The following is a 14,190-nucleotide window of genomic DNA, read 5'->3' as shown; positions in this document are numbered from 1 at the left end:
ATGGCGTTGGAGGAAGCCCCAGCCATGACTCACTCAGCGCTAAGCCTTGGCAAATCCATCACCATGGAAACTGCCAATCATCCATGCTTTTCATAGCTTAATGGAACATCTGCCAGGGGAAAGCCAAGTGATACAAATTGCCTGTCCTGCCTACTGTGTTTACACTGGGGTCCCTGCAAAAGAGAGAGAGCCAGGAAAGGCAACCCTCCACAGAGGGATGGTGGCCCAACTCCGGTCACTAAAGCTGGGTGACCTTCCTCAATCCTTCCTAAACTCCTCTGTGCTCCTCCTTTCCCAGTTGGTCAAACAAAGGGTCAGATCAGTGATTCTCAACCTGGCTGGGCCAGGGGGGACGGGAGGGACAGTAAAGGACATGCCCTAAGAGGGGTGGGGTAAAAGAGACCTGTGTAGAGAGTTTGTTCAATATTATGATTTTATATTTGGAATATTACAAAACAATATTTTCGTAATTTAAACCACAGAAAATAAAGAAGCTTGGCTAATATTCTTAGGTAGCAATCTTTCTCGAAGAAAGGACCAAGATACCCGTCTCTGATCCAGCGAGGCACATCAGAATTTCCAGGGTAGTGAGGTTTTTAGTGATTATCAAAAATGAATATGGGGGCTTCCCTGGTGGCGCAGTGGTTGAGAGTCCGCCTGCCGATGCAGGGGACACGGGTTCATGCCCCGGTCTGGGAGGATTCCACATGCCGCAGAGCGGCTGGGCCCGTGAGCCATGGCCGCTGAGCCATGGCCGCTGAGCCTGCGCGTCCGGAGCCTGTGCTCCGCAGCAGGAGAGGCCACAACAGTGAGAGGCCCGAGTACGGCAAAAAAAAAGAATATGGATTCAAAGACGAAAAGTTGCGAGTCGCTGGACTAGTTGATCTCAAATGTTAGTCCAGCTCAAATTCTGGGCTCCTGGGTGGCATCTTCCAACCTGGAGCCACTGCTAATTCCTTAACGGAGGGAGAAGTGCCAGAGGGGAGGCTAGCCACCCCTGCCCCTCTCTCACACCAGGCATCCCCTCTCTGACAAGATGCAGGGCCTGGAGAGGCAAAGGAGGGAAGCCAAGGGAGCAGCACGGAGCGGGCCCGGCAGGGTCACATGCCTGAGGCAGCCTCCTAGAGGTCCTGCCTGCCTCGAAGGCCCACAACCCTGCCTCAGGTGGAACTGCTAACCTGGCACCTGCAAGCGTGGGCTTTTGACTTGGCATCAGGACTCACTGCCAGGCCTAAGGAAACAAACACTCAGATGGGAAGCGGGGGGCGGGGATGAAGATCGGGGGAGGGGGGTGGGGAGTGGGAGGGGCCAGAAGATATTTTCAGATGTTAACTTTTAAATTTTTTCCTCTTTTTTATTTTCCCCTTTCCTTTTCTGTACATTTAAAAGGAACCTGACCTTTATTTTATTGCCTTGGAGGAAATATGCAGCAGGGGAGAAGCAGAATTTGCCTGCACACTGTTTTGGGTTCTGTTTCTCAAAGGCCTGAGCCCTTAGGAGATTTCTGAGGATTGAGGAAGCAGAAAAGAAGCTGCAGAAAGACTGGGGAGAGCATGCGGGGACAAAAGCAATTTGCTACATAGTTTGCAGGGCCCAGCACAAATAAAAATGTAGGGTACGGTGTTCAAAAATTATTAAGAATTTTAGCAACAGCAAAGCATTAAACCAAGTGTGCGGCCCTTCCAAGCCTGGGGCCCAGTGTGAATGCATAAATCCATGCCCACGAAGCTGGCCCTGGACAGCAGTGTCCCCCGCCCGTATTAGAACAGAAGACTGCCCCTCGAGCTGGGGCAGGAAGAGAAAGGCCCACAAGATCTGGAACAACGGGGACCTGGGGCCTACTCCCTGGCAGCACTGGTGGGGATCCAGCAAGACCACAGAAAGGAGGGTCTGAGAAGTACACAGACTCTAAGCATAGGGTTCTCAGGCTCAGCAGGTTTCCAGTCCCCAAATGTGGCTCAGAAGCAGCAGAGAGCATAAACCTGAAGGGATCTGTAGACAGAACAATAGGAGGGCCTGCCTCTGTGCACAGATGATGAATAGCCAGAGCCCCCTAGCATGCCGTGGTACTTGGTAAGACCCTGAGACCCTGAAACAGAATGACACGGCAAGGCGGAGGCATGATGAATGACTGATATCAGTTTTGTCATCCTGGCAGAATGAAGGCTTAGAGTCAGAGACTGACTCTCTTTCCATTTCATTAAAGTGAAAGAAATGCACTATTTCTGGCACACCTGGATTTGTAGAACAGGATTCTACCTGCCACTACCAAGGCCTAGCTCCAGCCTCATACCTGTGACCAAGCCTCAAGAGGGGACAGGTCAGAGCCACTGCAATTAACCAGGTAAGGGATGAAGCTTGGACCAGTGTGGTCAGGTGGTAGAGACGGAGAGAAGCAGGAGGTAAAGGCAGGTAAGTTTAGGAGGTAAAACTGAGAGAACTTGGAGGGTACTGGTAAGGAAGAAGAAGGAGTCAGGAGTAACCCCCATTATCAGCTTGAGCAATTGGGGGGATGCAGGTGCCATGCCTGAGCTCAGGAGTAGAGAAGAACCAGTTGGGGGGCAGGTGGGATGGGTTGGGTTCTGAACATGCTGGGTCTGAGATACCAAGAGAAGATGTCACGTAGGCACTTGAATATATGACGTGAAGCTTAGAGAAGTCTGGGCTGGGGGTGTAAATCTGGGAGTCGTCAGCTTTGTGTGTGGTCCCTGAACAATGGACATGGATGAGATCCCAAGGGAAACAGTAGAGAAAGAAGAGAGGGGGCCTAGGCACGGGCTGAAGAAAACCAACCTTTAATGGGCAGGCAGAAGAGGATGCCCCTAGAAAGCAGGTCAGAGAGGCGGGAGAGAGACGAGGAGAAGAAGGTACGAGGAAAGAAGGAGAAAGCGGGACACAGCCGAGAGGTCAAACACACAGAGGGATTGCAAATGCCCATTGAATTGAGTGACGTAGAAGCCACTGATGACTTTGGAAAGAATCATTTCACTGGAGAGACAGGCCTGGAATTGTAGAAGGAGAGAGTGGACGAGCAGGAGGCAGGAAGACGGAGTCGGGAGGGCAAAGACTGGTGGGTGGCTGTGCTGAGGACAGAAAGGGGCCGCTGCTAGAGGGAGAAGTGGGGTTCAGGAAAGTTGTTAAAGGTGATTAAAGTCATTAATATTTTTTTTTCATTTTAACAGTTTTACTGAGGTATAACTAATATACAATAAGCTGCACATTTAAAGTGTAACAATCTGAAAAGCTTGACATGAACACATCTGTGAGATCATCACCACGGTCAGAAACACATTTTTTCATCCCCCAAAATCTGCTTGCCCTCTCTCCTGCTCCTCTCACCCCCATTCCCAGACATTCACTGACCTGCTTTCTGTTACTATAGTTTGCATTTTCTAGAATTTTATATAAATGGATTTTTATATACTTTTAACCTTTTAAAAAAGGCACTTGGGCTTCCTTGGTGGCGCAGCAGTTGAGAATCTGCCTGCTGATGCAGGGGACACGGGTTCGAGCCCTGGACTGGGAAGATCCCACATGCCGCAGAGCAACTAGGCCCGTGAGCCACAACTACTGAGCCTGCGCGTCTGGAGCCTGTGCTCCGCAACAAGAGAGGCCACGATAGTGAGAGGACTGAGCACCACGATGAAGAGCGGCCCCCGCTCACCACAACTAGAGAAAGCCCTCACACAGAAACGAAGACCCAACACAGCCAAAAAGAAATAAATAAACAGGGCCTCCCTGGTGGCGCAGTGGTTGAGAGTCCGCCTGCCGATGCAGGGGATACGGGTTCGTGCCCTGGTCCGGGAGGATCCCATATGCCGCGGAGCGGCTGGGCCCGTGAGCCATGGCTGCTGAGCCTGCGCGTCCGGAGCCTGTGCTCCACAACGGGAGAGGCCACAGCAGTGAGAGGCCCGCGTACCGCAAAAAAAAAAAATAAATAAAGTAAACTCTCTGTTAAAATAACAGATTTTTAGTTAAAGCTAAAGTCATTAATAAAGTCAGATATATATATCCTAAGAGCACATGCAGGTCAATTATGATACTGAGTTTTGGGAACCAAGCATTTACTTATACCCCTAATGTGAGAGTGAAAAAGAATGCCAACGCCAATACCTGTAGCTGCTGGGAAGAACACCCCAAAGACAGTGAAAAAAGACTCGCCAGGGCTGTAATCTGGCAGAGTGTTGTTCTGCAGCAGTTCTGGTGAATATCCAATAAAACCATGTTCTGAAATAAAACAAAGGAAAGCAAAATGAGCCAAGTGACAAGATATATAGCACAGGCTTCCCTAGATTACAGTCCTCACTTATGTAACTTTAAATAGCAAAAGGTAGGTGTGATTGGGGGTGGGGAGCAGGGAGGGAAAACAGAAGATGACAGAGCCATCTTCCTTCCCACTTCTAGGGCTCGATTTTTATGTATCTGTATCTATGGATATAGGTAAATAAAATGACATGAAGAAGAACAGTAGTTACCTCTAGGAAGGGTAGCATTTTTATTGTTTTGCTTATAGTACAGCTGAAATCTTTCAATGAGTATGTATTGACGTGTTTGCTTCTGATTTAAAAAATTAAGTCACCTCCCTGCTCAAAAACCTTCCCATGGATCCCCATTAGCTACAGAACAAAGTCCAAGCTCCTTAAGATGAGTGTGAAAGCCCTCCACAGCCTGGCAACAGCCCATCATTTCCTATTCGTCCTTTGCCTTTTCCTCTCCCCAACAGTGACGCAGATGACTCTGCCCAAGAACGCCACTAATACCCAGCCCTGTGTCCCCTGCTTCCAGACCCTTCCCCCATATCTCTGAGCATCAATATGGTACTCACTCTTCAAGCCCAACTCAAGCTCTGCTTCCTTTGGGCTTTACATGAGCTCCCTGATCAGAACCCTTCTCCTAAGTGCCCTCCATGACTAGCCACATTAGGTCTTTCCCCAACCAGACCCGTTGGGGCTAGAGATCCGGTCTTAAACACCTCTGCCCCCCAGGGTCACCACTGTGCCTGCCACACAGCACGGAGGGTGCCAATATGGGTCACACCAAAAGGATCTTGCTCTTGGATCTTTTGATGCCGTGCGTTCAGTCTGACCGGTTCACGGACTACTTTAGAGCAGGAACATCTCAGATATGATTTTTTCAAAGCATGTTAAACATTTTTTACATTGCCTTAAATGAAAGTTTTCAAGAGGTTTCAGTCCTACAGACACTTTGTTTTTTTGTCAAAGGAGGTCACCTTGAACAGCACCTGTGGATATGTTAGTGGGCTGTGGAATTTTAAGATACAAGTCAAGTGTCCTTGGGCCTCAGGGACACCCAGCATATCCAGCCTCTGCCTTTGGAGAATGAGTTGGTTTGTTCCTGTGAACTCCAGTCCAAGAGAACTGGGTCCTGCTCCTTTTCCCTCCAACCCCACAGCTACGTAGGATGAGTTCTCAGCCGTCAGTCACGCCGTAGCTGACCCCCAGGGCTGCGGTGACCATCTCCTGCCAGCCTGTCCTCCACCGCCCTCGGGGCTTAACTTCACCCTGAGCTTCCATCCACAAAAGAGCGCCGTCTCGCTGATGAGTGCAATGATAGCGCCAGCACTTCTCACAGCTTCCAAGATTCATATCTTCATAGGAAAAGTATTTTTCAAAAAAAAAAATAGTAAAATGAAAGCTCAGTGAAGTACAAGGGACCCTGGGGAGTCCAGTCAGGACTTAAAATCATTGTTGACTGCTCTCTTTCTCCTGAACTTTAAATCCAAAGGACTGTGCAACATTTCCGAATGGTTTGGCATCTTCACAGCCGGTCCTCCCCTCATTAACAAAACAGCAATAATAGCGAAGTTAACTTTAGTTTATCCGCTGGCTGACCCTGCTGACTAGACTTTCTGGGGAGAAAACCAGCCCAGCCTGCCTTGGAAGGGAGCTTGGCCAAGCTGGATGATGCACAGGCCTGAGCACATTTGAGCGCAGGGCTGCGTGCTGGGCAGGCCGGCCGTGCGGGACACAAACACTTCATCAGGCTCCATTGATCTCCGCCGTCCCGGTATTTGGTCACCAGGCCTGAAGGGCTTGGCCCCGGTCAGCCTGAAGGGTCAGAGGGATTGCAGGCGCCATAGATGAGTCACTGGAAAGCCTCCTCTCTCCCTCCATACCACCACCAAGATCCAGAGTGAGGGAATGAGTCACTGGGCTCACTCGGGGATGGGGGTGGGGTCCATTCTCTGCAGGGCCACCGCAAGGGCAGCCCTCACACGTTCGCAAGCACACGCTCACACTGACAACTGCTGCTGGCCCCAGCCCTCCCCCCTCAAGTCCAGTTCTGAGCTGTTCTCAAGGAAATAACCTTAACTTTGAAAAGAACTTTATGGACAAAGATGTTTGTCAATGAGTTATTTATAATAGTGTAAACGGGGCGGGGGGGTGTCTAAATGTCTAACTCTGAAAGCCTGAGGTATTTTAAATGCTTAAAAAGACTTTTTAGGGACTTCCCTGGTGGCACAGTGGTTAAGAATCTGTCTCCCAAGGCAGGAGCCGGGGGTTCGATCCCTGGTCAGGGAACCAGATCCCACATGCATGCTGCAGCTAAGAGTTTGCATGCCGCAACTAAGGAGCCTGCCTGCTGCAACTAAGACCCAGCGCAACCAAGATAAATAAATAAAATAAATTAAAAACATTTAATGAAAGACTTTTTAGTGCCAAGGAAAACTGTCCATGTTATATATGATATATGTTCAGTAAGAGAACTGGATACCATTTATAGGATGAATACAAAAAAAAGTTTTAATGTATATATGTAGGAAAAGGAAGCATACCAAAATGCTAATTGTGGCCGTTCGTATAATGCAATTTTGGACTTATTTTTCTTTCTTTTTTTATGTTTACAAATTTTCCGCCTGTCTTTAATGAGCATAATCAAATTATCAAAAATTAAAGTCTTTTAGAAAAACAAACAAAACATCCCACAACTGAAAGCCTACTTTCTCCAGATAGCTTTTCTATAAACAAATTCATTTCTTTTTTTTTTTTTTCCATTTATCCTCTCCCTGCTTTTCAAAATGATTTAAGTGGCTTACGAGAAAAACATAAAGGCAAGTAAAATTAGGGGCAAAAAAAGAAAGAAAAAGAAATTGATCTAAAGAGAGAGAGGGAACACCTACAGCCCACAGCCTGAGGTCTCTGAATAGGCTCTGAGGTAAGATCCTGCAGTGATTTTCTTCAAACTGGAATTCAAGGCCTAGAGAGATCGTTTTACTTTCTGACCTTTCTGACCAAGTCCACTCCAGCAGGGGAGGACCCTAGGGCCCACCCTTCACGTGTGCCACATTCCAGTGGATGAGAAGGAGCCCTAGGCTTGTGTGGTGGACCCACCTCATTTCCTCTGCCCCTACCTTCCCGGGCCCTTATGACTTCCACCCACCTGACACCCCGCCTCGCGTCAGGCTCCCCAGTCCTGATCCAGCCCCGCCAGAGGCTTGGCCCACTGGCCTTCGCCCTGACTCCCTGGGCTCCAGTCTCTCGCTCAGACCCTTAACCAGTGGTCCAGCTGGATCTCAAGCTTCTGCAGAGCGGGGGTCCAGGTCAGGCACTGATGTCTCTGGCTGGCTTGTACTTGAGGCACGGGGTGAGGTCAGCTGGCCATGCCCAGCGTTGCAGGGCAGAGCAGACACCACCTGCCGTGGCCTCTCACAGTGGGGTTTGCTGTCTGATTTGCTGAACAAAGGTCCCTAATTCTTCTAGTCATGGCCCTGTTTGAGAATCTGATGAATGCCCATTTTGCATACCATTTGGGGGTTCCCTGAAGCCTCTGTGGGGGGAATGGACCCTGAGGTTCAGGACCTCTACTCCAGGGGCTGCCTCTGTACCTGAGACTTCTGGCAGGTCCTGCAGGCACCCACGCTGTCCCAAGCCCTGAGCAACACCACGCCCTGCCTCGGGGTGAACAGAGGTCAACATTTCCTGCTGCCGTCGGTGCCAAGCAACGAGGAGTCTCTGTGTGCATGGGGACAGTGCAGGTCCCCCAGGGACATCCCGGGCAATTCTCTTCTGAACATAACTGCCAGTGGCCGTTTATTGAGCACCTCATACCTGCCGGTCACTGGACACCAATTAATTTACATCATCCTCGATCCTCACAACCACCCTGCAAGATCAAAGGTGAGAAAACCAAGCTCACGAAGGTGAAGAATCTTGTCCAAGGTCACACAGCAGACCTGCCTGTATCACAGCCCTTGCCTCTCCCCCAGAAGGCCAGTCTCCAGGTCCCTAGCACCACCCTCCCTCACAGAGACACGCATACAGCCCAGGTCTCCTTCAACCCCACAAAACGCCACCAGAGATCATGGCATCTCCCCTTCTCCACCTGTGGGGGGCCGACAGGGTCTCTCCCTATGGAATGCCACGCTGAGGGGGTGTGTGCACAGCTGGGAAGCAGAGCCCACCCTCGACCCCAGGTCTGTCTGAGGTCAATTTTCCACAGACCATACCGTCTCCCTGGAATTCACCCTGAGTTGTTTCCCCAGAGATTTCTAGAGCATGTGTCTGCCTCTGTGGGCCTTTCAGCAACTCTGCTGGTAACATGAGGGGCTGGGGTGCTCTCAGCTGATGTCCCCCGACTCTGAGAGGCTTGGGATGCCCAGTGCCTGAGGCTGCTGCACATGACTGTATCTGGGTTTGACCTGAACATCTGTTTCTGTACCCACAGAAAAAAATACTTTGGTCCCATGTGAGCTATGAGCTTTTAGGAAGAACAAAGACAGAACAGAGTGAGGAAAGAGAAAACGAATCACAACAAAAACCAGGCAAGAACAGGCTGAGGGAAAATACTTGAAGGCGTGGCCTTCCTCCTCAGCATTCGGGTAACACGGCTTCTTGGGATGCCACCAGGGCGCCTGTGGCTCTGCAAGGTCCAGGGGGTCTGCACCCAAGGGGTACCATGGGATCCCACCTACCACGCCTGGGCCAAAGGGGCCAGCCTGGGTCACAAGTTGCTACAGAGCACAGCTCCCTCGGGGCCGGGCCCCGCGCCCTCTGGTAAGGTGGCTTCTGGGAAGCTCCGTGTGGCCCCTGTGGCTTCCCACCCGTGCCGCCCTGCCTCTGGGGTCTGCTGAAATTAGAAGAGGCAGCTGGAAGTCATCGGCCCCCACGTGTGGGTGTCGGACTGCGGCCGCTGACTTAGAAAGCGAGACCGCTAAAAACGACGCTGGCACCGCGGGCCCTGCCACCCCTCCGTGAGCTGCGGGTCCGGCGAGGCGGGGGCTTCTGGCCCGGCTTTCTTCTTGGCTCGGGTCCCCCCACCCCTCGCCCAGCGAGACAGCCCTTTCCTGGGAACGACAATGAGAGAGGCTGGTCCAACCAGGAATAGAAAGAGCAGAGGAAGGGCCCGCGAGAGAGGAAGGCAGGGAGGGGCACGCCGCCCAGACCCCGGGAGATCACAGGAAGAGCAGCCCTGCAAGGAAGAGGAAAGGAGAGGCCGAGGTTCTGGGAAGGGACACACACACCAAAACAACGCCTGGGGGTGGGGGTGGGGAGGGCAAGAGAAGGCCAGCGGAGCCAGCCGGAGGAGGATCCCCAGAGGAGCAGGAAGTACAGTAGGGTGTGCAGCAAGGGAAACGCGAATTGGGCGCCTTGTGCGAGGGCCAAGCCTCGCCCTGGACACAAGGTCCCTCCGGAGGGTCTCCTGCGCAGTGGAGCCCGCCTGGGACCCGGGGTGGCACGCCCAGCACCTGGCACTGCCTTGGCTCCTCCAGGACTCTGCTTCAAGGGACGGAGACCCGCAGTCTGGGGGAGGGACAACAAAACTGAAATGGCCCGACATAGAGAGGTCAGTGACAAGGAAAGAAAGGCGTGTCCGGGCTCCATCCTGTCACCAAGGCCCTCACAGAGCTCCCGCCCACGCCGTCCCCATGCTCACTCAGACACGGCCCAACCCCAGACGGTCTGAGGTGGACACAGATGGGCAGTTAGGCCCGGCAAACCCCGGCAGGCTGGGCTGGTCCGTGGAGTTTTCCTCCCCTGGGCTTTGGTGTCAGGTCTGGGAGCCGCAATGGGTGAGGCAGCCTCAGTCCTAAGAAGGATGTGCCCAAACCTGAGCTCAAAGAGCACAGATTTAGGAGAAGCCCAGGCTATTCTCCTCCTCCTTGGGGTGGAGCACGAGGCCCTGAAGATCTCTGGGAGGAAGGGGAGAACGGTGACAGGACCAAGACTCACGACACCTGGGTTCACGCCCTGGGTCTTCCACGGACTCGCTGCAAATTCTGACTCTGTCCATCTGGGATGGGCCCGAGATTCTGCAATCTAAATGGGCACCCAGGTGACGTAGATCACGCTCCCAGTAGCAGGTATTAAATTGTTTTTCAGAAACCTTCTAATTCTGAAAGCTGCCAGCCAGAAGCCCATTCTCAAGACTCAGGGAACATCGTCCAAATACACCATTGATTTCCAGTGGCAGATGTCAAATCCCAAACTAGCTTCCAAAGCTTGTCAGTGCTGCCCCCTACCTCCCTGCTACCCGCTCCCTTTCTCTGTGGCTGTGGATACAATGTGTACTCCAGACTGAGACACTGTGACTGTGCTCCAGTCACTGCCACATTGTTCATCTGTTAATGAAACAAAGCAATTATGAATTACAAGTCCGGCCACTAGGTCTTACATTATTACAGTCAGGCGCGCCCTCCGTTAGTGCAGATACTGAAAGCTTCCTGGTCTAATTCATTGGTCCATTTTAACAACAGAGGGAATTGATAGAAGCCAGCTACTCAAAAGGCATGAGAACTGAAAGTGGGAAAGTCACCCCAGCTTAGAGTCCCATTTGGAGTCCGCAAAACACCAAGTCCCCGTTTGCTGGACTCTCCCATTGAACTGGGTCGTAACCATCCTGGTCCACTACAGGTGCTCCACAGAAATATTCTGAAATTGAACTGGATCAGGCTGTATTGACTTGGACTGTCAATGCAGAGGGATGGAAGGGTCAATAATGATAGGTTCAGAAGAGGCCCCCAAGGCCCCCGCCCTCAGCTCGGAATTCCTTCCCCACAGGACTTCTGGGCAGTGAGCTGGGAGCCTGCCCCAGACCACAACCCCCTCTCTGGCTTCAGCCCTAGTGAGTTTGGTCCTCCAAAGAGAGGGTGGAGAGAGGATGTGAGCAGGGTTTCCAGCTCCCAGGCCCCCACCCAGAGAGAAAATACACAGAGGGAAGGCCGGGCATTCTAGCAGTGGCCAGAAGGGAAGTCTGAAGTGGGGTTGGGCCTGTCCCGAGGCCCCCAGGGAAGGTCTCCACCCTCCGGGACAACTGGCTGGTGGGAACAGCTGGAAAAGCCCCCAGGGCTAGGTAACCCAGGGGATGAAGGGCCTGGGTTGGGGGGATGTCAGGACAGCCCCCTTGGGAGGGGATGGCTGAAAGTTTCCAGTAAGAAGAGAAGCTCCTGCCAACCCCTACAATCTAGGACGGGCAGTCCTGGAGTTCCTTCTGAGAAAAGGATTTCTCACTTGTGAAAGGGAGGATTTCTAACAAACATCCAAGAAATTGTTCCATCCTCTGACATGGGCTCTATTTTAATGCTTAACCAAACTTTTTTTATAATGGCCTGGGGGTCAGCAAGTTGAGATGAGATGAGATTTTTCACCTGGGGAGGCAGACCGAGCAAAGGACTGCCAAATGCCCCAGAACATTAAGGAACTCGCAACTCACCTGGACCCAAGAAACAAAGAGGTATCTCACGATAATAACCGGGATTGCCACAAACGCTGAGCAAGGGTTTGTGCCAGGCACCGTTCCAAGAGCATTATATACATTTGCTCACAACCACCCCATGAAGTAGTGCATTTTTTACGTAAGGAAGCTGAAGCACAGAGAGGAGACTGGATCCAACCCTTGGCTGCTGCTGCCGCCGGGGTCGGTGCTCACCCAAGGCTACAGGGAGTCTGGGAGGGGAGCCAGGAGCCCAGCTGGTCAGGCTGGGGCCAGACGGAAGGGACTGCGGAGCCCCCAGCCGCCCCCGCCCCCCGCCCTCGGAGCCCCCAGTGGGCTGCCCGACACTGCTCTCAGCTCAAAGGAGCCCTGAGAAAGGAAAAAAATCTGGCCTTCTTATCTCCTGGGGGAAAGGAATGCACTCTCCCGCCAGGATAAGTGGCTGTTTTGACAGGAAGTCTCCACCCAGGCTGTGGGTTCCTCCCAGCCACCATTTACTCCTTCTGGCCGTCCCTGCCTCTGGCATCCCAACTCCCATCCTACTTAAACCCCACACACACCCCTACACCCCCCAAATCTAACCCAACTGGGGGTCTCCCCACGTTGGCTGCCCGCCCCACAGCTCTGGCCTCCATGGGGGTCCAGAGCTCCGACCTGGGAGTCACGTCTCAGCCCCACTGTTGCCTGGACACCGTCTCCAGGCAGGCAGCTGAGAAGGGGGTGGGAGGACAAGGGGCTCCCTGCAGGGGGCAGTCAGCATCGACGTGGTTATGCAAGCAGGGCCACCCTCCTGTCCAGCACCATGCTGGAAGTATTCAGACTCCACGTGCCCAGCTCTGCAGCCAAGGGCAGTTCTCCCAGACCCCAAGCCCTACCCAAGAAAGAAATGCAGCAGACGCTCTCTTAGAATCCCATGGCAGAAGATTCAGTATCACAGGACTATAGAATGAAAATGCCACCGGGGTCTTTTGTCTCAGGTCCATTTTACACATGGGAAGGCTGAGGTCGGAAAAAGGAGAAGCCCATGCCACACAGTCAGCAGCTGGTCAGGCAAGACCAGGACCCAGTGTGGCCAAGCTCCCTCCAACGTGTGCCCTGCAATGGCACTCAGGTCTCTTTTGTCACTGCCTGCTGACCTGCCAGGTCAGGGTAGGAACCGTACTGTCTTATTTCTTGGTGTGTCTCCATTACCTAGACCCAGGAGATAAGGAAAAAATTTAATACTTTATTAATAAATAATGGAAACAACCCAAGTGTCCATCAACAGATGAGTGGATAAACAGCATGTGGTCTATCCATACATAGAGTACTATTCAGCCATGGAAAGGAACGAAGTATTGACACTTGCTACGACACAGATGAATCTTGAAAACATGCTAAGTGAAAAAAACAGAAAAGGACAAATACTGTGTGATCCATTCATATGACGTATCTGAAATAGGCATATTCACAGAGACAGAAAACAGAACAGAGGTTATCAGGGGCTAAGGGGAGGAATGGGGAGTTATTGGTCCATAGACACAGTTTTTTTTTTTTTTTTTTTTGCGGTACGCAGGCCTCTCACTGTCGTGGCCTCTCCCGTTGCGGAGCACAGGCTCCGGACGCGCAGGCCCAGCGGCCATGGCTCACGGGCCCAGCCGCTCCGCGGCATGTGGGATCCTCCCGGACCGGGGCACGAACCCGTGTCCCCTGCATCGGCAGGCGGACTCTCAACCACTGCGCCACCAGGGAAGCCCCATAGACACAGTTTTTGTTTGGGGTGATGAAAATGTTTTAGAAGCAGACAGTTATGATGGTCGTACAACACGGTGAATGGAGTTAATGCCACTGAATTGCACACTTTAAGATGGTTTTTTTTTTAATGTTATACATATTTTGTCATTAAAAAAAACCTAACACAAGCCGTCTCTTTCCATAATACCCCCTGCAGGGACCACCTCCAGCATCCTTGTTTCTGGCCTGGGCTCCTCTCTGCTTTGCAGATGTGGGATAGAGGATAAAGGGAGCTTCCTGGCTAAGGCCGATCAGAGAGGGAGGAACAAAGCCACAGGTACAGACTAGTCCTAGTCTCAGACTCCGATTCTCCCGCCAAAGCAAGCTGCCTCCTCAGATGACGGACGCTTCAGCTCTTGGCCGCTGCAAGGTGAGTGGGCACCCCCAGCGAGCCATCTGACCACACACGACTCCTCCCTGATGGAACTAGGCAGAAAGAACCATATTCTCAGGAGTTCAGGTGGAAATCACAACTCCCTTTGTTGACTTCTAGAACTTACAGGATTTTATTCAGGGGTCACAGGTTGAGGTGTGGGCCTTTAAGGCAGAGCTGTCCAGAAGCACAGACTGTGGTTTCTTGATATCAGCCATGCCCAGATCCCACGGAAAACCTCAGCAAAGTCAAGGGCGCGGTTGTCCCAGTCCTGTTTTTGACATGGTCCTGCTTTCAATACTTTCCTGGTCACTGGACCCCAGGCCTGGAGCAGTGTTTAACACCGGTCCTGCTTAATAAGAGCTGGCCTGGAA

General features: G+C 52.0%; 1 protein-coding gene across 1 annotated transcript in view; it reads right to left on the bottom strand.

Moving 5' to 3' along the window:
• The window catches only part of SLC12A8 (solute carrier family 12 member 8), a 132,793-nt gene that overhangs the window by 50,204 nt on the left and 68,399 nt on the right, over positions 1-14,190 (bottom strand). The window contains exon 5 of the mRNA XM_081236090.1: positions 4,114-4,227. Within this exon, the coding sequence (XP_081092216.1) occupies positions 4,114-4,227 (114 nt within the window). The remainder of the gene's footprint in view (positions 1-4,113; positions 4,228-14,190) is intronic.

This window comes from Mesoplodon bidens, assembly GCF_964165515.1.
Source record: "Mesoplodon bidens genome assembly, chromosome: 5".
NCBI lineage: Eukaryota > Metazoa > Chordata > Mammalia > Artiodactyla > Ziphiidae > Mesoplodon > Mesoplodon bidens.
Note: the sequence above shows the minus strand (reverse complement) of the source record. Positions and strands in the feature narration are given on the sequence as shown.